Source organism: Eptatretus burgeri, chromosome 8 (genome assembly GCF_056783735.1).
Source record: "Eptatretus burgeri isolate ZD-2024b chromosome 8, Ebu_testis_v1, whole genome shotgun sequence".
Lineage (NCBI taxonomy): Eukaryota > Metazoa > Chordata > Myxini > Myxiniformes > Myxinidae > Eptatretus > Eptatretus burgeri.
The window spans coordinates 6,461,342-6,484,902 of NC_140968.1; the positions used below are offsets into that span (position 1 = coordinate 6,461,342).

The following is a 23,561-nucleotide window of genomic DNA, read 5'->3' on the forward strand; positions in this document are numbered from 1 at the left end:
TCAGGAATCATCGAACCCAGACTAAACCGCTCAGAGGTAAGTGTGCCACCTCTGCACCATCCTTTCGGACCGATGCAGTAGATTAGACGAATGATATTTATTCAGACTCGCACAAAAGCTCGTTACTTACCGACGCAGCTCTTCCCCGTGAGGTCTGTCTGGTAGCCGATGTTGCAGATACAGCGGTAACTTCCACGGAGGTTTTCGCACATGCCGTGTGGGCAGATCTCCTTGTCAAGAGCACATTCATTGATGTCTGTCAAAGAAACAAAGGTCAGACTCATGAGTGACCCCAAAGCTATTCTAACCCCTGACCTCAAGTCTGCCCTCTGGTCTTGAATCTGTGTGTGTGTGTTTGTTTTTGTAACCGTAACCCTCATTCTTTCTGCCTTCACTGATGTCTGGCATCCAGTATTTGTCGATGAATGAATCATGTGTATGCTCTCTGAATATGATAAGTTCTTCATATTGCTCGTTGGACTTCAGAAGCTCCATTTTTGTTTCGCCGGGCGGTTTTTGGAGCAAAAGATTTATTATCATGATCACGATGCTTTTAAAGCAACTCCCTGAGCTTCAGTGGATGCACACGCAAATTACATTAGGCACAAGTCAACGCCAGCCACGATCCAGATGGGTCTACATCAATGACTCATGCTGACTTGTGTCCAAAAGCCGGAATAACTGTGTGGGTGTTCAGAGCGTACGGCATGCTGCGACACAGCTGAAATGGAGTCCTGGAGCATAATTCATCGGATGAGACAATGGCATTAACAAACAAACAACAAAAAAGTCTAAACTAGTGTCCTTTAGAGCTTTCGCGGAGAGCTGCGCTTTCGGACTCGATATCTTGTCGGTGCGCTACCTCGTCCGTCGGCCGTGATACCAATTCCACCGGTACACAGGGCTTGGAACTCATCTGCAAACAGAATCACACAGGCGGCCGTCACGTCCACTCAACATCACAAAGGTATTCCAGGTCAATGATCTGTAGCACTTTGACGTCACCAATAGCACCCAGAATACATCTCGGGTCCAAAGAAACCTACTGGTGACAAAATGTTTCAAAATATAGTTTTCATTCAGCCTCGATCGTGAGATATACTGCGGCTCAACTTCGAAGACAAAGTATTTGGTTACACCCATACAATGTCCCGTGGGTCAAGGGAAATACGACGTAATAATTAGGTGAAGGGAAACAATGCCACATGTGGTTTCGCCCGAGAATGTGCGTAAGCATTCCAGATTGTACAACCCTCTTAAAATTAATTGGATTGCAGTCAAACCGTTCCTTTTGGTTTACCCAAAAAGGAACATTCGAACAAATAACTTCATTTCCGGTTTTACGAGTACGCACCGACGCACATACCTTGTTCGCTAAAGAAATACTTCTCAGGACGGTGCTTTGAAGGTTTTGCACCTAACTCCAATGCCGTGACTCTACTCACTCGAGTGCAGCGCCGGGCAGGGGTTGCACGGCTCTCCGAAGGCGTGCTTCGGATCGGAACAACAGCACTCGGACTTGGTGACGGCGCCCGGCAGGCCGCGGATGCACTGGCCATGCTTGTAACTCCCGTAACAGGTGCTACGCATGTGTGTGTCTGCGAAGCATGTCATGTCACCATGGTAAAAGGTCAAAAAGAAAGAGAAAACAAACGACTGATCAACCTGAGTTATGGTATACACAATCTCAATGTAAATATAGTGGTTGCGGTGCACTGATGACATCCCAGGAGATGAGATTCCGCGTGTGACGAGGTATATTTATTTGTCCATTTAACATTAATCATGGCTTAATTTGCAGGATGTCAAATGCTCGACTCTTCATCAACCTCTCGAGTCGAGACTTTCAAAAGATGATCGAGAACTTTCCGAGCGAGGAGAGCAGTATGCGTGATTATGATGGCTCTTAAATTTCCGACAATGGTGGCAGACATTGCAGTCTCAGCGCCTTCACAATATGGTGATTTGACCGCCGAGAGAGTGGCTCCAAGGCTGAAACCGATGAGCCTTTCAAATCCAATCGAGCGAATGTGGGGTGCACCTTCCTCTGGGAGACAGAGCTCACTCGTTCTTTGCTTGGAAGAGAGTTCCCACTATCGGTGAATAAACAGGCATTTTTTGGCAAAGCGCTTTTTCTTGGAGATCAAGACTCAGCCAAGAGCTTGAGGACAAAGATTTGAAGAGCAGAGAACCAACAGCAGGTCCGAGTGAGACGGGTAGCAGCTGGGCGATGGACGTTAAAATAAAATGGCACAATAGTGAAATAAAGACAGTGGGGGCAGGATCAGGGAGGTTTAAAAACCTTATCGGTGGGAAAGGGAGAAACCCTGAGATGGCGATGAGAAGCCGTGATGAAGGAACTGGATGGAAGAACAAGAGAGGAAACATATAGGGAGATGGTTCTATGAACCCAAGAAAAGACAGAGATAAGGGAGTGACGGTGAGCTGAAAGATTCGACGTGGGAGGACAAATCAAAACTAGAAAGGCGCTCGGAAGAGCACAGAGCTCCGCCAGGCTGAACAGCTTACGTTTTGTATCCCACCGACAGGCCCGATGTGGATCCAGACATGAACTAAAAATTTTTTTTCTCATATCCAGATCCGGATTCGGATCTTCATCAAATTTGAATTGATACGATCAACCAGACTTGAAGCTCTCATGTTTGATCAATAAATATATCGAGAAGTAGAGAGGTAGATATATACAGATAGACAGGGAGACAGACCGACAGACACCTTTTGAGACCCTTCCTTTGTCTCGTTAATATCTGTAAATGACAAGGTCCATTAGTTTGGGAATATAAAATATGGTCTATACTTCAAGGTATACAATTTTGGGACAGGAGTCTAAAAACGGAAGTATATTTTAAATTGTGTTTGGTAAAATCAGAAAGGTTGCAAGCAAACATTTGATAATCGTTCACTCACAAAGACAGTAATGAATAAACAAAGAGGAGGAGGAGGATGTAACACAGTAACCTGTGCGAAAGACGGTTGGGTTAGCTAAGGTTAATGGGAGTATAAAAGATCATGGGTGAAGATGGGGGATGACAGGATATGGTGGTGCACGGCTTGTTTGACGCAACTACTTCTGCAAGGTCATGACATAGTCGGGAGAAGTGAGGAATAAAAGAGTTGAGGAATGCGGTCAGCCTGGATTTTGGAAGTTTAACCAGGAAATTGTCAGACATGAGATCAGGGCCATCTCTCGAGACGGCTTGAGCATTTGATACAATCTGGCATTCCGCCTTGCTCTCCAAACTGCCTGCCTATGGCATCAAAGGCCAACGACACACACGGCTTATCGACTTCCTGTACTCTCGTAGCCGACGCAAGGCTCTCAATGGGATCTTCTTATCTCCTTTAGCTGTCAAGGTTGGAATGCACCAAGGCAGTGTTCTGGGTCCAGTCCTATTCTCAATCTCAATCAACGATCTCTCTGACTCTCTGAAAAAAAATCCTCTTTATCACTTGGGTGATGACTCCAGCATCTGCCAAAACATGGCCTCATCCTTCGCATCGGAAAGAAGCAGCCTCTTCCCTCTCTGCAGACCTTGATAAAAATCACAATTGCTGGTCAAACACTTCAAATGTCTTTTAATCCTGACAAATGTCATTCTCCCTCTGTCTCTCCGAAGGGACTGCATGGCAAACCCTCCAATGTACCTCCTAAACAATCCTCTTAAAGAAGTTCAGCCATTCAAACATTGGGCAAAACACACCACAAAGTTGACCCCCAAAGCCAGTCACCGACTGGGCATCCTCCATCAAATAAAGTCCCCTGCTTGGGACACCTGAACTCTTATTCACAAACAAGGCCTTCATCCGCAGCTTGATGGAGTACTGTCCTCCCTTCTGGCTCCCCTGCCTCACACCTTGTTCAGCTTGACACTGTGGAAACCAAGGGCTTCAAGATCATTGGAATCACCTGCGATTAAGCTGAGTCTATGGACGCATTACTTTCACACCGCAGCTCTGTGATCTCTCACTCTTTTACCACCTCCTTTTTGGTCTTGCATCCTCTTCTGGCTGGTCCCCTTCCCTCTCTCCCCCACCCCCACCCCCCAACAAGATTCTGTAGGATGCACACAGTCTATCAGCAACCCCCTTCTGGTGAAACTGTCAAAATCCAGAACCATTGCTCTCACCTCCACTTATTTGTTCCTCTTTTTTTTCCTGCCCGAGGAACAAACTTCCAACACTCTCTTCAATCTCATTCCTCCCTCCAGGTCTTCAAGACAGCTGTTCACCACCATCTCAAACCACCCCCCCCCCCGATCCAAAACCATGATCTTTTCGACACCGGTTAAACCTTCCTCAACCCCTCCCAAAATTTTGCTTCCGTATCAATCTTGTCCACCCCACGTATCCTCCCCTTGTCCTCATTCTTCCCTATCCCTTATTTCTCCAAGACCCCCCCCCCCGTTTTTGTCCCTCAAACCTGCTGTTGCTGCGTTTCCACTCTCTTTTGACTGTTCCTTTTGTTCTGTTATTTCCTGATCCATTCTATGTTCTCACTCATCCACGAGCCTTGACTTTGCAGACAAAGAAAATATAAAAAGGGTGAGGATTACTGGAAGAACACGTGCATCCTGGAGTTGCTTGGGAGGGTCAGAAGACTGAGAGAGAGCGGAGGGAGGTAGAGGAAGCAATTAGAGGAAAATATTGCAGGTCAAGTTACATTTCAAAATCCTGAACTATATTTGTGACTCGATGTACCGGCCAATTCACATCAAGAGTTTCTCCGTAAAACGAGACTAGATTTGCGTTTTTTTTTTTTTGTTTTTTTTTTGCAGGTAGCTCAGAAGAGAACCTGTGTATCCCATTGTTCTTCAGATGCTGAGTCGTCACACAATGCTATCATGTGCTGGGCTGCAAGGCATCGATATTTGAGCAGATACCGTCTCATTTATCGTACAGTGTCCGTGCAAACGCTTACCGATGCACACACGTCCATCTGTGCTGATGACCAGGCCAAGGGGACACTCGCAACGGAATGAGCCCTCCAGGTTGATGCAACGGCCATTCATGCAGATCCCCATTGTCTGGCATTCATCCACATCTGCGGAACACATGGACGTGAAAACGGATTCATCTGATATACTGTTCAAGATGACAATTAGCACCAAAGACAGAACCTCCGTTTTCCAATGGATCACTTTCACTGCCTTTTAGGGCACAATGTAAGTTTGCTAACAACGATTTAAATGGCGGTTCAAAAAATTTGGGGCAAGATTTTCCTGGCATGAACGATGGGGCAGGATGCCCCAGTAACCTCTTCGGTCCTGGTTCTATGTTCAGTATCCTGAAGGTATGTGTATGTATATATATATATACATATGTATACACAATTCGATGTACCACACTCTGTGGTACAGAGCGTCGGTGCTGCCAAAGCAGTTTCTTGGCCCGGGGGTCATGCTGGGTGGTTTTCCATCCATTTCCCAGCAGTAGAATTTGGATTTGTTCAGGGTGCCGGCGATAGGTCGTCTACTCTTCCAACACCGCCAACCAACTAATGCTGCCGGACAGGAGACCAGTTTAACGTCCATCCGAGGTATGGCAAGGCAAACACATTGATGAATCACCCCGCCTGTGAAACATCGGGATGACGGTGTCAATGTGCGTCGGGATTCAAACCCAGGCGAGATGGCTCAGAGGAGAATGTGCATCCCTCGGGTCTAAGTCATCCTGCCAGCCCTCGTGCCAAGTGAGTGAGATGGAAGTAGTAATTCTTATCAGTAAGATACTCCATTAAGTGCAAAACAATCAAGTTGAGAGACTGTGCAATAAGATGTGGATATGATGTGATAAGTCAAGCAGACTCTTCCTGCATCTAATCTTCTCCTTATTTTATTGTATCCGTCATGGGTTTGGACTATCTCGTCTCATTCATAAGAACCGCCCCCCCCCCCCTCTACACTCACCCATAAAAATACCAATCAAACCTACCCCCGTCAGTACAAAGCGCATTTTACAAAACGATCAAACTTCCTACTTCCTCATCATGGATGCTTTTGGTTTTTTTTTTGTTCCGAGCTTCCTGACATGTGCACAACCCACTTAAGCATGCCCATCACTGCCAAAGCCGGCCCCATAAGAGGTGAACGTTGAGAGCAGGTGGATATTCAACATTACGAGATCAAAGGAAACCGTTCCCAAGGAAGGAGCTCAAAACTGCAGGAGCATTAAACAAACATTTCGGTGCCTCAGGGGAGAGAATTCCCACTTGTTGCTTTCATCGAACGTCTCCACCTTCATGGTCGGGTGGTCACGCGTGGCCTCTCCGAACAGGAGAGAGGGGTCATCTTTTGAACGTTGCTGCGGAGCTCCTGATTGCTCGAAAGCGCGTCATGTGCTTTCATGTCGGCCAATTTCCGATCCAACACGGAGGACTTCTGCATGGGTAGAGCTGCATTTTGTGGAATATTTCGAAGTGCTGACACACCTATGTGACGCGTTGAGCCCGTGACGACAGGCAGCGTATCTTGGATGTTGCAAACCCTGCGCAGACGGACTGAAATCTGCATTGGAGAAAACGATGTTTTTACTTTCAATGCGAAATCAGAATAAAGATTGAATTTGAAAACACACTCTGAGAAATGCAGAGAAAACTTTGGCCTGTGGGTGTGTGCACATCAAGCAATTGGTCGACCCAAAATTATTCGGAGGTTCCCGTCAGACAGGATGACTTTGAACACTTGTGACGACAGTCCATAGCAGCAATGACTATTCTTTTTTTCTTTGTGGGTTTGAATGAAAACCAATAGATAGAAGCATTACATAAATCGACCTGATACGTACAGTCTATTTTTTTTGATGTACAGATAATTCCTACGACGGACAGAGAGTACTTCGGACGTAGCCACAAGTGTTCAAGTTCACCCGACTGTTCCAAGTCACCAATCTGATGGTTCCTAACCCACCTGAGATCCTCGATTTATCTTGAAAGTTTCAACTCCTTTTCAACTGGACATTTTGAACAAGTGATGTTGGAGGTAATTCAACGAACTATGAAAAGTGTTTCTGTGCGGTGTCATGAGAGTCATTACCCCCATGGAGTTGAGCAATTGGTCCATGTCCATCCGTCCGTCCGTCCGTCACACCAGGTTATGATCGTGAGTTTATGATCGAGGAACGATGTGGTTAAATTGAATGGTACGTCTTGAACACAGATCGGAACATGAGTAGGAAGACAAGCCTCAGAATTTGTCCCGATCGCACGTGCGCAGAGAAGATGCCTGCCTGGCAGTGCAACAAAATTGAAAATCAATCCAAACAGGAAACTTACTTTTTACAAAGATGTTATAAAGGACACAAACAACAGGCACGAATGACTAATGTAACGTGTTAGCTCGGGTGATGTAATCGACACTGCAGAAAATGTCGGTAAAACCCGGAATTAATTACCTTTGCATTCTGCGAAAGGTTAGGTATTGGTCGCTGTGTATTTATTTATTTATTTATTTGTGAATATGTGTGTGCGTGTGTGTGTTTGTTATTCGCATAACTCAGAAAGTAGAAAACCAAATCGCTTGAAATTTGGTGGGATGATGGGTTATTATCCAAGGAACATTTGCTTAGATTTTGGGAGCGATCGGGTCAAAGGTCAAGGTCAAGGTCAAGGTCAAATTCGTATTTTTACCATAGCGCGGTCAATTTTGATCTCATTGGCATGCAACTAATGCCAAAATGTTCAGAATTCATTGCCCAATCTTGTGATGGGTGACATGACACAATTACGTCATTACCCTTGTTAGCGGTTGGGGGTCAAAGGTCAGTGGGGTCACGACCTTTCAAAATATGCGGTTTTTGTCATAACACGGTCAAATCAAAACCGATTTGCATGAAACCAACACCAAAATGTTCACTGTTCTGTTCCCCCCACTCTCATGTCAAGAACAAAAAAGTAGCGGAGGCGAAGGTATGCGCTCTACCGAGTGCCCATTCTAGTTGATTTATGCGACTTTTACAATCTTTATTCAATTCAACTTTAATTATTCACTTGTTCACTGGAGAACACAAATCTTCTGTCATAATACTTCCAAAGAACCTCCGGTTTTGTTGTGCAGGAGTTCAATTTAAATGAAGGTTCAAGAGGTTAAATGAAGGAACTAAACTTCAGGATTTTTTTTTTTTAATTCAAGTACTGTACATATCTGAAGTACTGCACATTGCATGGGGTATTGTGTTCGATGAACTCTCCAGCTTATTAATATTTTCAAGCATGCAGCGAGTTACCGAGCATTGGTCTGTTAATCGCCCTCCAGCTTGTACTTCCAATCCCAAACTCATGTCCGTCACAATGTAATGGAGTTGAAATTTTAACCTTAAGGATATTAACCAGACTCGGTGGCGTAATGGCCGGAACGGCCGCTCTGAGAACGGTGGTTCGATCCACGGCCGAGGCTTACCAAAGACTTGGGGGGGAAAAAAATGGGATGTGCTGTTTCCTTGCTCGACACTCAGTTATTTTAAAAGGATAGAGCACTGACAAACGACCATCGCACAAGTTGAATGGGCCTAATGGTCTCCTCCTGCATTGAATCAATCCATACATCCATACATCCATCAGAACCACACTCTGTGCAGAGCATTGGTGCTGCCTAAGCAGTCACCTTGGCTATTTGGCACAATCCTGGATGGGTCACCACTCCGACACAGGATACCAGCAAGCTGGTACTCATTTTGCCGACCTCAGAAGAATGACAGGCCGAGTCAACCCCACCTGGTATTAATTCAACAGCCGAGAAGGATTCAAACTCAGGACCCGAGGATCCCAAGCCCACCACTCCAGCCATTAAGCCAACACCAGGGCATTGCATTGAACGAGAGAGCTCACGTTTAATATGGACTATAATGCTTGCGAAGATGAGAAAAGAAACCTTCATTAAACGCTTGCAAGTACTGAAAAAAAAAATCCAACAAACATTGTGATCGGTTCACACGGGGAGCTCCACCTCCAATTGATATCACTTTCACAAATCACAAAATCTTTGATCGGTGGCTTCCTGAAGAATTGCTCCAAGCCCGGCTCTTGAAGCCCAGAATGGAGGCAAAGTGCCGCGCTCTCCTGGAATGAAACCCTTAGCATCTCGATTAGCATCATATTTCATGGAGGAGCAGTACATGTGGAAGGCAAATACTTCGCATAAAGGTTTGCTTATTCTCCTGCTAACGATCCATGCACTTTCCCACAAATTCACCCAACGGACTTATTTAGACAAGTCAGAGTGATGTGGTGTTCCGACTGTGGTTTTCTGACCAGGAAGTAGCTTACCCAGGCAGTAGCGGCCTCCAGGTGCCAGCAAGAAGCCAGGCTTGCAGATACATTTGAAACTTCCATCTTCATTAATGCACATCCCGTTGAGGCACATATTTGTGGTTGCACATTCATCGTGGTCTGTCAAGGGGTCGAGTGGAAGGCAGCAATTGGGGTGGAGGGAAACACAGGGTAAGAAGGATGGCTAATTCAAAGCAGTGCGAGGAAATTCATCGTTATAAAAGTTCAGCGCGGTTGATAACAGAAGAGCAAAGGAAAAACCACCGTTTTAAAAGTCGTGCAAGTATGGCGAGACTTTAGAATGGCAAGCAACAAGTTAAAACTGAGGCTCAAACTCAATGTTTTAAAAGTCCTCAAGACTAGAAGCTCCAGTTGAGGAGGATAGCGAAGGGCGCTTCGGTCTCGCACAAGGAACGCGACTCGGCAACGAAAAAAAAAAAGACCCAGGACATCAAAAATGGTTCAAGTGGTCGGAATGAAGTGCCTTTTTGGGCTCAAAGCACAGTTTATTGTTGTAGCCTTTGTTGAATGATAACAGTCATCATGACCAAATGGCGGAAACACAGCTGGCAGCTTTTACGGCTTGCTTGCCTGGTTTTCTTCCTTCGGTCTTGCAGTGACGCTTTGGAAATAGAACCCGACCCCGGCTAATGAACAGACGGCGCAGCGGCACATCATCGGGGTACGAAAGAGCAGGCCTTTGCGGAGATTTGTTTATCATGCGTCATGAGATAAGATATGGTTGAGCAAAATGTTCTGGTGACTTGTAGTGCAGGAATGATTGGTAATCATCTTTGTAGGTTCCTGGAGGACGTGGGTTATCTGCAAGCTTAATTACTTCAGCAAGGCCGCCGATGACCATGCTGACTTGTGATGCATCAGACATCAAATAGATCAAGGGTAATGATGGTGCGCGAGGAATGGTGGTGTTACAATGATGCAGACACGTGAGAGGTAATGATCGGTGATCCCTTCAGGGTTTTGATTGAAGACCCTGCATTCTCAGAGCAAATTGTGCCTTACGCCTGGTTACGAAATATCGATCGTCCCTTGCACGAAGCAATGACAGAAAAAGAGGGGGGGGGGGGAGAAGACTCTGATAATGACAGGAAGGATCATCTATCATGCTATGGGATGGCCACAAGCATCACGTCTGTCTCTTCTGGATTCTGTGAGGGACGAAAGCCCAAAATTCTTGGAATATCCCACGATGAAGTCGAAGCATAAAGCCTGTTGTCCTCTCAATGCAGGCACGTCCATGCCCTCTCTGCATTTCTCCTCTGGTCTGGCTCTCTCCACTCTCAGTCGACCAATGCTGTCCACCGACGCTGTCCAAGACTTTCTTTATACCTCTTTTGTTCCTATTTTCGCCCGTTTATGGAACTGCCTTCCAGACATGTCTCAATTGTACTCCTCCCTGTTGGGCTTCAAGCAAGCGGTTCCCCACCATCTCATGTCACACCCCATCACCACCTGCGATCCTTTCTTCCCCCATTAACCAGACTTCTCCTAACCCCGATGTGCAGGTTACTGTGTTTCTTCCACTCCTCGCTTGTTGTTAGCTTATTCCTTTGCTTGTTGCATCCCACCATTGCCAAACTTCCCCAATGGCACCTCATTCCTTCATCAGCCTCAATTTTGTACAGAAAAATAAATAAATAATAAGGACAATCCTAAGTGAGGTTCTGTTGATTTCATCCATTTTTTGCAAAGCGCAGTTTGTCCAGCTGTTTGCTTGTCTCTTCTCTTTCAATTTCTTTGTACCTCCACCATCAAAGATGGACGAAGGTGACGTTTTCAACTGTCTGTCTGTTCGTCACTTGAAAAATCAAAGATTCGCAAGAAAATTGGTTTGTCTGTCCCTTTAGAAAATTGGAAAATTGGTTTTAAGACCCCCAATACCCTTCAGACCAATAAAACCACCAAGACTCCCAATAACCTTTAGAGCCCTTAGACCCTTAAGACCCCGAAGACCCTTTATAAGCACAAGACCATTAAAGGTCCACGGAATCAGAAATTCATGTTTGTTTTAATGAACAGATATGGCAAGCCTGGCGTTGGCTTAGCACTGAAGGTGGCTGGCTTGGGATCCTAGGGTCCTGAGTTTGAGCCCTGTCGGCTGCTGAATTAACACCAGGTGGGGTTGACTCAGCCTGTCATCCTTCCGAGGTCAGCAAAATGAGTACCAGAGCCACAAGACTGCACATGAAAGTGTGTGTGTGTGTGTGTGTGTGTGTGTGTGTGTGTGTGTGTGTGTGTGTGTGTGTGTGTGTGTGTGTGTGTGTGTGTGTGTGTGTGTGTGTGTGTGTGTGTGTGTGTGAGATCGATCGATATGGCTTCACTTAACACTTAATCAATGTTTCTTTCTTGAATAAATATCCTGAAACGAAGACTTCAATGTTTCTTGGTGTCCGTGTATGCATGATTGGCACCCCACGCCTCCCCCCCAAAAAAGGACAATGTGATTATGTCATATATAAAGTGATCCGCTACATCCTCTGCAGGATACTTTTGCATCAGGACTTGTGTTTACGTGTGGCTTACATATGCTCTCCAAATCCTGATCTCTGAAAAAGTACTGAGAATACCATCGAGATGTATTGCTGCTGGTTGTAGCAACATAACCAAAAATGGTGTGAGTACGAATGTTTTCCCACAAGATCCAGCTGGAAGGAAAATATAGACAGCCAAGGTAAAACTGTCTCGAGGAAAGTGGCATGGCACAACTACTTCAAACGTCAGTTGCAGCTCCCATGTTGAAGATAACTCGTCCGACACCGGCCGGTATTCCCAGTTTGCGATGAGTAACTTGAAGCGATTGAAAGCCGACGCGATCCCCATGAAGATTAGAGATAACTTGAATCGAATGGAAAAGAAGAAAATGGACAGAACAGCTGCAGGAAAGTGCCAGACACTGAGGGTAAGGAGCGTTTTTGTTTTTTCGCATTTCTTTATATCATCGCCCATAATCGCCACCAATTTAGTCATCAATCAGTAACCTTCTACGTTACATATCAGACATACGTACAGGTACAGCCGTATCAGACATATCAGACATACAGGTACAGCCGTATCAGACATATGTACAGCCGTAAGCAGGGCTAATTGTAATACACGTGTAGCTTCTATGTGCCCGGCAGTTGATAATCTCGAGAAATGGACAAAACTATGAAATGATGTTTAATCTCCATGATCATGGTACATAGATTGACAGCAACAAACAACTTTCACATTGTGGTGCCCATTATTTGCGAACACATGGGCTGGCGCATGCTGGGAACAAATTTTCAGGGCTGGAGAAACACTGTACGCGATGCATGAAAATACATGCGCGACATTGAAAGGATCCACAAGTTAGAAACTGAAATAATTATTGTCTGACTTATACTTTTGAGCTTTGTCACATGATTTACCAGCACATTATCTATAGGTTGATTGCATCACCCTCACCACTCACAGTGACACACACACACACACACACACACACACACACACACACACACACACACACACACACACACACACACACACACACACACACACACTTTTTACTGTGAGTAAACTTACACATGCAATTGTGACAACTCCTCAACAAAAAACCTCAACCTCCCCCTCCAAACTCGATCCCATCTTTTCTCTCCCCAATCCCCTCACCGCAATCGAACCGTCAACTCCCTTCCCCCTCCCCCCCATCTCCCTCCTCCAAACGAAAGTTCACAACCCCACCTCCCCCTTCCAAAGTTGTCCCATCTTTACTCTCACTCTCCTCCTGCAAATAAGAGCAAATGGGTATTCCCACGTCGAAACAGCAGAATGTGAAACGTTTTACTGCTTTCCTATAATTCTGTCATCGACTACACAGAAATTTCACTTATTCACTTATTCACTTTAAATGGTCAGGGGCCATTTATTAAAAATTATATTTCACATCTTTTGCTCAAATCTGACACCCCCAACCACCTGGAACACCCCGTAATGCTTCAACAGACACCCCATAAAATTTTACATTAAGCTCGATGAAGACACCCTCCCTCACCCTATTTCATACCTTCATCCCAGGATGCTATTTATCCCATTGTTTTGTTTTTTTCAGCGACTGCGAACTATATTTGAAAGATAGGGCCAATACCCCTGGGCTCTCACCTGGTAGCAGCTGGGTAAGATGACCAGAAAACCACTGGTAGGCACGGATGATCCACAAAATATGTAACGGAGAAGAAAGTAAATCCGTATGGATTTTTTTTTTTTTAATGATGTGAACAATCTTTGATACATCACAGGTGATAAAGGTTGTGGTCAAGTTTCATCGAAATTGTGTGTGTGGTTTCGGAGCAGAAAGCAAATGCATATTTTTGGGGGCAACCCCTTAAACCCCCATAGACAACAATTTTTCTAATGCCATGAACGAACTTTGGTACGTCACGGGTGATGAAGGCTGTGGTGAAGTTTCATCGGAATTTTGTGTGTCGTTTCAGAGAAGAAGGTGAAAGTATTTGTGAACGACCGGACGGACGGATGACGCGCCATCCCACAAGCTCCCCGGAACTACGTTCCAGGTGAGCTAACAAGTAAAGGTGGTATTGTGTACCATCAATATGTATTTCTTAACCAAAAAGTTGAAGATAGATTATAACACAACTTGGTGAATGAGTTGGTTCGATGACAAGAACAAACCGATTAGATTCGCTTCAGATCAGCAGATCCAGCCCATCAGTCGGATACAAAATGGCGACTGTTCAGCCTGGTGGAGGTATTCGCTCTACCGAGTGCCAATCTCGTTGCCATTATAATTACGCAGGATGTTCCTCCTTGTTTTTTTGTTTTTTGTTTTTTTTTTAACTTATTTTATCTTTTTCATTGATTTTGTGCAAAGCAAATATTCCTGAAAAGTGGAGCGAGTGAAGGTAATACAAAGAAAAAAAAGGAAGAAAAAAAAAAAGAAATGAAAAAGGAAAATAAGTGCAGCAAGAAACAAAGGAACAAACAAGAAAACAAGGAGGAACATATTTACAGTCTTTTGTATGTCGCCTGTGGCAGCTGGTTGCATCAGTGCTGGGAGCATGGTTGTGCCGTTGATGAAGTGCCCCCTGTTTCCAGGAAGCTGGGACTCGTTTTCCCAACTTCGGTAGGATGACAAGCCGATTCAACCTTTTACGGCACGACAGTGGCTCAAACTGAAGACCTTAGGATCTTCACCCTTCGTCGCTGCGCCATGAAATAGTAAACTTGCTTGAACACTATCCTTGTGGCAGCAGCGATCCAGAAGTCTGTAATACTCTTGCTCCGATAAAGGGTTAATGGCCAAAACGGCAGCGTCGCCGTGCTTCCCCACAGCGGTTGGCATACCTCAACCAACATCCCATTAATTTAATCCATTGTTCTACCTGTCTGCTGATGCACGAACAAGACGAATTATTAATTCCGAAAATTTGCAAAAACCTGCTTCCCAACAACACTGCGGATATTCCATGAAAGCAAAACCAATCACGAATGTATACTTTTCTCTTACGCAAAGGACGATGAGCCATTTTAAGCTGCACCTCAAAAGAACAAAACCCAAGGGTTCATGTGTGCACTTAACTTTCTGGCGCACACGCCGCAGTACCACGGCCAGAAAGAACACTTACGATACGTGCAGCACATCTGCACAGCTCAACATTATTTAAGCAAACGTTGTCTAAAGTCACTTGAGTAAGGGGAGGCACGTCGGAAGAAGATTTTCTGGGCATGTGAGCAGAAGGCAGAAATTAGCTTCGGCTTGCAGTGGTTTTTCCACTTAATGTCTCTGACTGTGAAGCCTGTGACACAGTTTAAAAAAAACGAAAAAAAAATTGTAAGATTTGTGCATTAACTACATCAATCTATTTTTTCTCCTCCTTCCAAGACTTCTTGTACTCCCGAACATCATGTACATGTATATCGCAGGATAAACTAAGTGTGCCAAAAAATGAGGAAGTTCCTGGAGAGAAAAAAAAAACGAGAAACGAACAACGTTGTATTGATGGAGGTATGCAAGTTTGCAGATGAAGGTGTTCCAGTTTGCAGAAGACATGTACGTCCAAATTGTGGATCATGAGAAGTCCAGTTTGCAGATGTTGCCTGCACATCACCATCAACCCCTCTTCACATCAGTACTCTCCCACTCATCAGTGCCTGCACGTGATTGGGTCTTTCCAAACCCACTCCTTCTCTGTGCCCCCCTCCACCACTTCTCCTCTTCAGAATCCCTCCACTTCATGGTCCCCATTTCTGCTTTCCACTCACTCCACCCCTCATTCCTTCCCTCTCAATCTGCCCTTACAATCTTCCTGCTCACCCCTCCCCTCCCATCTTCCCCCACACCCCACACACACCAATGTTCCCCCCTGATCCCAACCACTCGCATCTTCCTCCTGGCCTCAACCCCACGAATCTTCCTGCTCACACTTCCCCCTCCGATGTTCCCCTTAACCACACAATCTCAGCTTCCCCCTCCCAGTTTTTCAATCACAATGACTCGCTTCCATTTTCTCCCTCGCTCTTCCCTCTCCTAAATTCACCCTCACCCATCCCCTCCAAGCTTCCCCCCACCACACCCTTTCTCAGCTTCACTGTTGTCTTATGCCTATCCAAGTTCCCCCTCCCCATCTCCACATTCCTGCATGCTGGCAAAAGTGCCTCCTCCCCTGTCCATAACTGTGTGGACTTCAAACATCTGAAGCCTCCACTCCAACCCTACAGATCTCTCAATCCAGGCCACTGCTGATAAACTGGACATCATCTGTTTAACAGCATCCTTCCTCCAACAGAACATCCCTGACTCCTTAGTGTCTCTCCTGGCTATCGTCTGCGATGCTTCGATAGGACTGAACCCTATCCAGCAGCAGAAATGCACTTTACATGAAGAACTCCATTTCTCACTCTCTGTGCACTACCCTTACAACTCAAACACCACAAGGAGTACCTTTGGCTGTGACTTCCCCTTCGCTCACACCTCTTGCTTGTCTGTGTGTTGTACCATCCTCCAAACAGCTTCGACCACATCTACATCTTTCTCGGCCAACATGGACCACCTTTCAACCACTCATCCCAACACTCTCTTCCTCATATGTGGTGATTTCAATTGTCATCATGATAATTGGCTGAGTGAATTGGTACCTCCATCACCTGCCATGGCACTTCAGCAAAGGACTTCTGTGACTGCATGGGTCTGAATCGGTATGTGAACTTTCCAACCCGGATTTCTGCCAAAGGATAATCCTCCCTGCTGGACTTGGGAATGACCACCAATTCTTGGAATGTCTCCTGTTCTTCCTCTGTTCCAATTGGTTCATCTGATCCTGTGTTTGTGAGAGTCTACATCTCTCTTGCTCTTCTCAAAGAGCTGCCTCAGTGCCGGCGAGTCTACCAGTTCACTCAGGCTGACTGGCAGGGACTGCAAGCCACCACACCACTTCTGGACTGGTCTCCCATACGAGTCCTGATATAAACACGGTCTGGGAATTATTTACAATAAATCGGCTCTCCCTGACGGACAGATTCATCCGATCTCGTCTTCAGTTATCATACCCTTCCTCCTGCCCATGGTGCACTGAATCCTGCAGTGAGGCAGCTGCAACTGAAACAACTTGCCTTCTGTTATTGGAAGGCAAATCTGACTTAAGGCAACCTCAGATCACAACACAAAGCCTGCAGCAAGTACATCCAGCCTCAGGAGAGACAGAAAACAACGACTGTCGTCAACCTCAAAACTGAACTTTCAAACTCGTTTCACTCCTCCAAAACCTGATGGCGCTGAACTATATCGATGGAGTATGGCCGTGCTCCATCATCCCTTCCCTCACTTCAAATGGCACCACAGCTGACTCTGCTCATGATAAAGCCGAATGCCTCAATTCTGTGTTTGCTTCCAAATTTTGTGTCCCCAACCCATTGTTCTCTGCACCCACCCAACCCAATCACATCCAACGACTCCTGGACTCTGTCACTTGCTCAACTGAGAAGGTGGAGACATTTCTGGCAACGCTCAACTCTGACTCTGCAACTGGACCGAATGGCATCAGTGCAAGTCCTAAAAACCTACTCTGCTGCTCTTGCAACATCCTCGATCTGCTCTGTTCACCCTATCATTTGCCCTTGGTCATCGTCCAATGTTCCCAAATGTTCCAAAATTATGGACGCTCCCAAATACACTCGGAAGTCAGCCAACATGACTGCATTGCATAAACGTTGTGCAAAAACAGATCATCTTAACTACAGACCTACCACTAACAGCTTGCTTCGAATCATCAGCAATGTCATGGAATCTATTAATTATCGCAGTCGACGCCAAACCCTTTCTTTTCTCCAATGGTTCGATCTCAGGCCATCAGTTCTGATTCGGACCCGCTCAATCTTCCTTGAACATGCTGCTTCTACTCTCACACAATGGATGGAGGTCCTCGATGGCAGACATGAGTTCAGGGCTCTCTGACATATCTCGAGCATTCAATACAGTTTGGCATTCTGCTTTGCTCTCCAAACTCTCTAACTATGACATTACAAGGCTACCTCCACACATGGCTTACTGATTTCCTCTCGTCTCATAGCCAATACGCGGCTTTCAACGGGATCTTCTCATCTCCTCTCCCTGTCATGACTGGAATGCACCAAAGCAGTGTTTGGACCGTTTTGACGGTAATAAATTTCATGAATGATCTCTCCGACTCTCTGGAAAAATCCTCTATCTCTTTGCTGATGACTACATCCTCTGCCATAACATCCCTCATCTTTCAGATAGGTATACAGCAGTCTCTTCCTTCTCTCCAGACTTTGATAGAATCACAAGCTGGTTCAACACTTGGAAAATGTCTTTCAATCCTGACAAATCTCACACTCTCACACTGTCACTCAGAAAAGACCATGTGGCAAACCCTCCCATCTTCTTCTGAAACAATCCTCTTCAAGAAGTTCAGTCGTTCAAACTTTTGGCCCTCACTATCAGCTATGATCTTTCTTGGGGGCATCCTCTGCTGTGCAAAGGTCTTTCCGCTGCACACCTGAACTGGACTCTTATCCACTCGCAAGGCCTTCGTCCACAGCTTGATGTGGTACCACGCTCCCTTCTGGGTCGTGCCCCGCTTTCACACCTTGCTCAGCTTGATACTGTGGAAATCAAGGCCTTCAAAATCATCGGACTCTCCCACAAAGAAGATGAATCTCGGATAGTATCACTTTCACATCGCAGACAGGTTGGCGGTCTGTCTGTTTTTCTTCCACCTCCTTCCTACGATTGTACCCTCTGCTTTTTTTTTTTTGCTTTGTATCCCCCCCCCCCATTCCAGGTTTCTGCAATGTGCACTTGGTCTGCCAGTAACCCCCTCCTGCTGAAACTTCCAAAATCCAGACTCACTGCTCACCACCACTCATTTGTTCCTCTTTCTTCCAACCTGTGGAACCAACTTCCTCGGTCCCTTCCCTCCAGGGCTTCAAGACAACTGGCTTGGTGATGAATCTCAGGCGGTGGTCAACAGCTGTCTCGTGCTTCCCACACCCACAACCATGATCTTCTCCACCATCAACCCTCCCAAGCCCACCTCTTTTCAAGTTTCCAATTTTTCCTTCCTGAGAGTTTGCAGCTGTATCCATATTGTTCACCCCCCTTGGTCCTCCGCTTGCCCTCATTCCGTATTTCTCCAAGTCTCCTCTCGTTTGTCTCTCACCCTACTGTTGGTGTATTTCCCTCTTATACTGTTTATTACCTCCGCCACCGAAGGTGAAGGAGGTTATGTTTTCACAGCCTTTCTATCTGTTTGTATGTCTGTTTATATGTTTGTCTGTGTGCAGGATAGCGAGTTGTAGTTGTATAATGGTAGTGAAAATTAAGGTATGGGGTTTTACGACTCGTGATGGTTATGAGGTTGTTTGGACGGTTCAAGTGATCATTGCAGACAGGACAGTTGGACAAATCTCATTAAAGGAAGACGCGCTCCCCGAGACCCCTCGCCATTACTTGTGCTGCACCCGGTGCCAGTTTGAGCCTGATCAGATTCTTGCTTTGCATCTCAGATTTTTCACCAATCAGCTGAGCTCCCAAAAACGAGCAATAAAAGCACATACAGATGCAGTTTTTGAACACAAAGCAACTAAACTTCCACCTTCACCGGGTCAGGCAGCGCGAGGACCAGAAACGCAAGCACAATGACAATCGGCACGGATCAAAAGGAGACCCCTGAAGTCCAAGTGACAATAAGCAGAGCACGAGGCCAAGCACACGGCTCAAGGCCAAGCTGTGTCGGGAGCATACCGGTACAGCTGTGTCCGTCTGGAGTGAGGTCAAAGCCGGCGTTGCAGATGCATTGGAAGTTTCCTTCAGTATTAATGCAGCGACCATTCGTGCAAAGCCGCTGGCTCTGGGCGCACTCGTTAATGTCTCAAGGGGGAATGGGAAGAAGGGAGGGGGAGGGAAAGCTGAGGTGGCACAAAGAAAAGGACAGTGATTATGTGATCCGACATTTGTCAATGTCGACGAATGATCAGAACGCACATGCTTTGTCGAATTAACGTGGAATCATGAAACGAGGAAGTATCGGCTGAAAAATTCGAAGAAACAAAAATGTAAAGAGAAGGTGAAAAAAAATTAAAAAAGGTTAACATTCAAGATAACAGAGATCCATTCCTGATTGTTGCCCACCAGGTCATTGGCCTTTGTCTTTACTGTTAGAACATTCAATTGTTGTGCTTCCCAACATGGCAGGAGTACGGGGGTAAGGGGGGAACTTCCTTAGTTGCTGAAATATTCAGCTGGAGTGTTCCTGACACTTCGCCGCTCTAGAATAATGACTTCTTCTTTTCCTCGAGTGAGAGGAAAAAAAACATTCATGTTTACAATCTCATTAAAGGATGGTTGGTGGGACAGAGGGCTCGACTGTAAATAAAAGATAAGAAATCATCGGTTTACAAAAAAAAAATAATAATAATAAAAAAATAATCATTCGAACAGAACTAACGAAGCAAATTTGAGTGACTCGAGTGCACAAGGTTATCACAATTTTGGTGCCTGTGGAAAAATAAGAATAAAAAAAAAGAAGACCGCTTTCCAGCCAAGCCTGCGATGCCGAGCGGCGCAGGCCTACGCAGCTGCAAAGCCAGACCAAAGAGTCGAAATGGCTTCTCCAAGGTCTCGCCCAAAGTAAAGCCAGAAACGGGGCGTTTTTGCTCCTTTCTCTCATCACTGGTGGAGACCCCCGGGGTGAAGAAAAAAAAAAAAACACGTGGTGTGCACCATGTGGTGATTTTCAAACACCCAGCCTACACCCGTTCCCAGAAGATGTTCCAAACAAGTCACAGCGTGCCACCAGCACGTTGTCTGCTCAGTTGCGTGTGAGCAAGTACAGCTGTGGGGTCAGGCCACTTCGATTTGAGAAACAAACAAGGAATAAGGCAGCTGTGAAATTTACTCAGCTCTGTCCTGCATCACAAGAAACGCATTCCGCAAGTTCTTTTGTGACCTTTGAAAAAGGACGCATCAAAATGCGGAATGGATATCGGTGACCTGAAGAAGACATTGGTCTTGCGGCGACGGTTGTCTCGTGTAATGTTGATTTTAATTACGTTGTAAAAATGGGGAAAAAAAACAATCGCGGGATATTTTTGAACGCAAATCCCCTCCGCCGCACCCCGCCACAAAAAAAAAAAAGGCCGGAACACAATATTGAGGCCGAGGTAAATTTGCTGTGTCGGTAAAGGTGGTTGTGTCGGCGGAGATCAAACCGATTAAATTGCAATTCCGAAGCACAGCAAATTGCCCATTTCTACGACATCTCTGGTCAGGTTTTTGTATGGTTACAGATTGTGATTTACCCAAACACTCGGTGCGCGTCGGAGATTTTTGGAAGCCAGCGTGACAGCGGCAGTAGTACGAGCCAGCTGTGTTTATGCAGTCCCCATGGGTGCAAGGAAGACTCAGGCATTCGTCCACATCTAGAAAGGAGGAGGGGGGGGAGAAAATCCACACTGGTGCACAAGAGCAATCCATTGGCTTTAGCTGATCTGCCCCAACTTTATTCCTCAAAATCATTCTCTCTGAGCGTGTACATCTCCCAATTAGGAATCCCATGTACGCCCGCACCCCTCCACCGTCCCCCTCCCCACACCTTCCCGCACAATGTAGCGATTGGCAAAAAGAAACGGTGAAGATACCTACCAGCACACAGACCCATGGCATCCACCTGATAGCCAGGGTTACAATCGCATCGAAAACTCATTGGGATGGGCACGCAGCGTCCGTTCAGGCAGGCATTGGGGTAAAGGTGGCAGAGATTCGTTTCATTTCCAGGCAGCACTTCTGTGATGCAGCAAAATGAAGTAAGAAACCTAAACATGCTGCTTAAGATAAACTCTGTGCGTTAGCACACCATCTTGGGTAAGCTATGAAGGATGCTGTATGAAAACGGAAATATATATTATTATTGTTATTTTATTATCATTATTATTATCAAGTGCTACGACTATGTATTTCCAGTTCGAGTTCGATTTGACAAGGAAAAATCAAGTGGAGCCAACAGCAGGATACCCTTTAATTTAATGGATGCTGTGCCTTGGGTATACAGCAATTGGAAGGAGTTCGCCGAGTTGTAAGTCTCAAAAGAATATCAGCTGATTCAGTGGATTGAGGAACCCCAAAATTATAAAAAAGTGAAAAGGTAGAAATGCCAACTTTTATAAAGACTAATCAAATTATACAATGAAATCCAAGAACACCAATAAAAAGACACCATTTTAAATGTCCTCACAGCTTACCTGGAGGCCTGGGACCTCGAGGAAGAGCAGGTCCGATAGGAATTCCTGGGCCAAAAGGGTAACCAGGCCGAGATGGGCGGTAAGGTCGAGTAGGAACACCAGCGGTTACAGGTAAGCCAGGCCAACTTCCGGGAACGATAGGCTTTCTCGGTCCAATGGGGTAACCTGGACCCACCGGAAAACCTGGACCCCCAGGAACACCTGGACCCACCGGAACACCTGGACCCACCGGAAGGCGTTCACACACGTGCTCATATTCCTCTGCATGATATAACCAATGATGGGGAGAAAAGAGAGAACACACATGAGATGCTATTTTTTTATTTAATATCGATCAAAAGCCTTTTTTTTTAATCAAAATCTGCAAACACAAACCTCATCGCGGAATCAGATTCGAATCCGACGTGCACCTATCCTTTTCTCATGTTTTCATCTGACTCAAAATTGTCTTTAATGCAAACACATTATCTGTTCCATTCTGCAACCAATTCCCCCACTGTTATACCTTACAAGTTGGGTCACCCGATGGGGTTATTTAGATTTTAGTAAACCATCATGAAGATCGAGTTTTAAACCAGTAGCAAAGATTAACCCGGGAGTGCACCATGGCAAGGATGGGTCAAAAGGCCATATTTGTTGGTTTCCACGATCGCGGTTTTAGCTATCGCGGCATTTTCCAGGAACCTAATCCCCATGATATTTGAGGGTTTACTGTACTGATGAAATATCCATCACAAACATGAGGCATCTGGCCATCTCCAATCCTTAACGGCAGCTTTACAAATCCACCTGCATCGTGATCACCTCGAAAGAAGGATCACATGTTTGTTGTCGGACGAAGAGCTTTTACCCCACATGCTTCCACAGATGTGAAGATTTGAGGCAAGCATCAATCTTAATTGTTTTTTTGTGCCACCATACACAACTGGAAGAGTTTGGCAGAAATCTCCTGACTACACCAACAAAACCCCACCCATGTGGTCGCTGCTCTTGAGTATGTCCTTCAGCATTCAGTAAAAAGCTTCTAGTGCCTGTTGATGTGATATTGTAATGTTCATTCCAGAAGATTACTTTACACTCATTCAGGGGGGGGGGGACGTCAAAGCCGAGCCACGCTTTGGGATAAGTGGGATCATAAATGTCGAATTGGCTGTCCGTCCGCCTTGAAGAAGCTGGGCAGCAATCTCACTGCTGGGAGTAACCAATGTAACATGACCACTGGAACATTGCCCGAGTTAGAATTCCGACGATGGTCGAGGCAGTTGCACCACGTCCACCTTCCTCAAACGCGCGTGGAGGGGAGGGGTGGCTTTCTCCCGGTATGGCCGAAACACCGCCCAGAAAGGGTGTGCCCGTGGGAACCCTGTCCAATCAAGGCGGACAGTGACGTGTGCTTCATCGAGCCCCACCCTGGACGGGGGCTCTTTTGTTGCCTTTCGTTCGTTCTGAGGAGATTGGGGAAGAGAGGAGCGCATCTGAGGGGATTTGAGAAGAAAGGAGCACGTTGGTTGGGTGTGTC

General features: G+C 45.8%; 1 protein-coding gene and 1 long non-coding RNA gene across 6 annotated transcripts in view; one reads left to right on the forward strand and one right to left on the reverse strand.

Moving 5' to 3' along the window:
* Positions 1–23,561, reverse strand: part of LOC147021003 (fibrillin-2-like) — a 305,412-nt gene that overhangs the window by 138,586 nt on the left and 143,265 nt on the right. For all 4 annotated transcript variants that reach the window (XM_085890782.1, XM_085890784.1, XM_085890783.1 and 1 more), the window contains 9 exons: positions 22,043–22,303; positions 21,447–21,587; positions 21,104–21,223; positions 19,548–19,673; positions 9,281–9,403; positions 4,940–5,062; positions 1,446–1,598; positions 863–916; positions 131–256 (listed from right to left, as the gene is read on the reverse strand). In XM_085890782.1, the coding sequence (XP_085746908.1) occupies positions 131–256; positions 863–916; positions 1,446–1,598; positions 4,940–5,062; positions 9,281–9,403; positions 19,548–19,673; positions 21,104–21,223; positions 21,447–21,587; positions 22,043–22,303 (1,227 nt within the window). The remainder of the gene's footprint in view (positions 1–130; positions 257–862; positions 917–1,445; positions 1,599–4,939; positions 5,063–9,280; positions 9,404–19,547; positions 19,674–21,103; positions 21,224–21,446; positions 21,588–22,042; positions 22,304–23,561) is intronic.
* LOC147021005 (uncharacterized) lies at positions 1,444–22,049 on the forward strand. 2 transcript variants are annotated; one of them, XR_015060704.1, is made up of 3 exons: positions 1,444–1,579; positions 13,759–13,839; positions 21,765–22,049. It is a non-coding gene; the product is annotated as an uncharacterized LOC147021005 (long non-coding RNA). The 2 variants fall into 2 exon arrangements; XR_015060703.1 differs by lacking the exon at positions 21,765–22,049 and adding an exon at positions 18,726–19,554.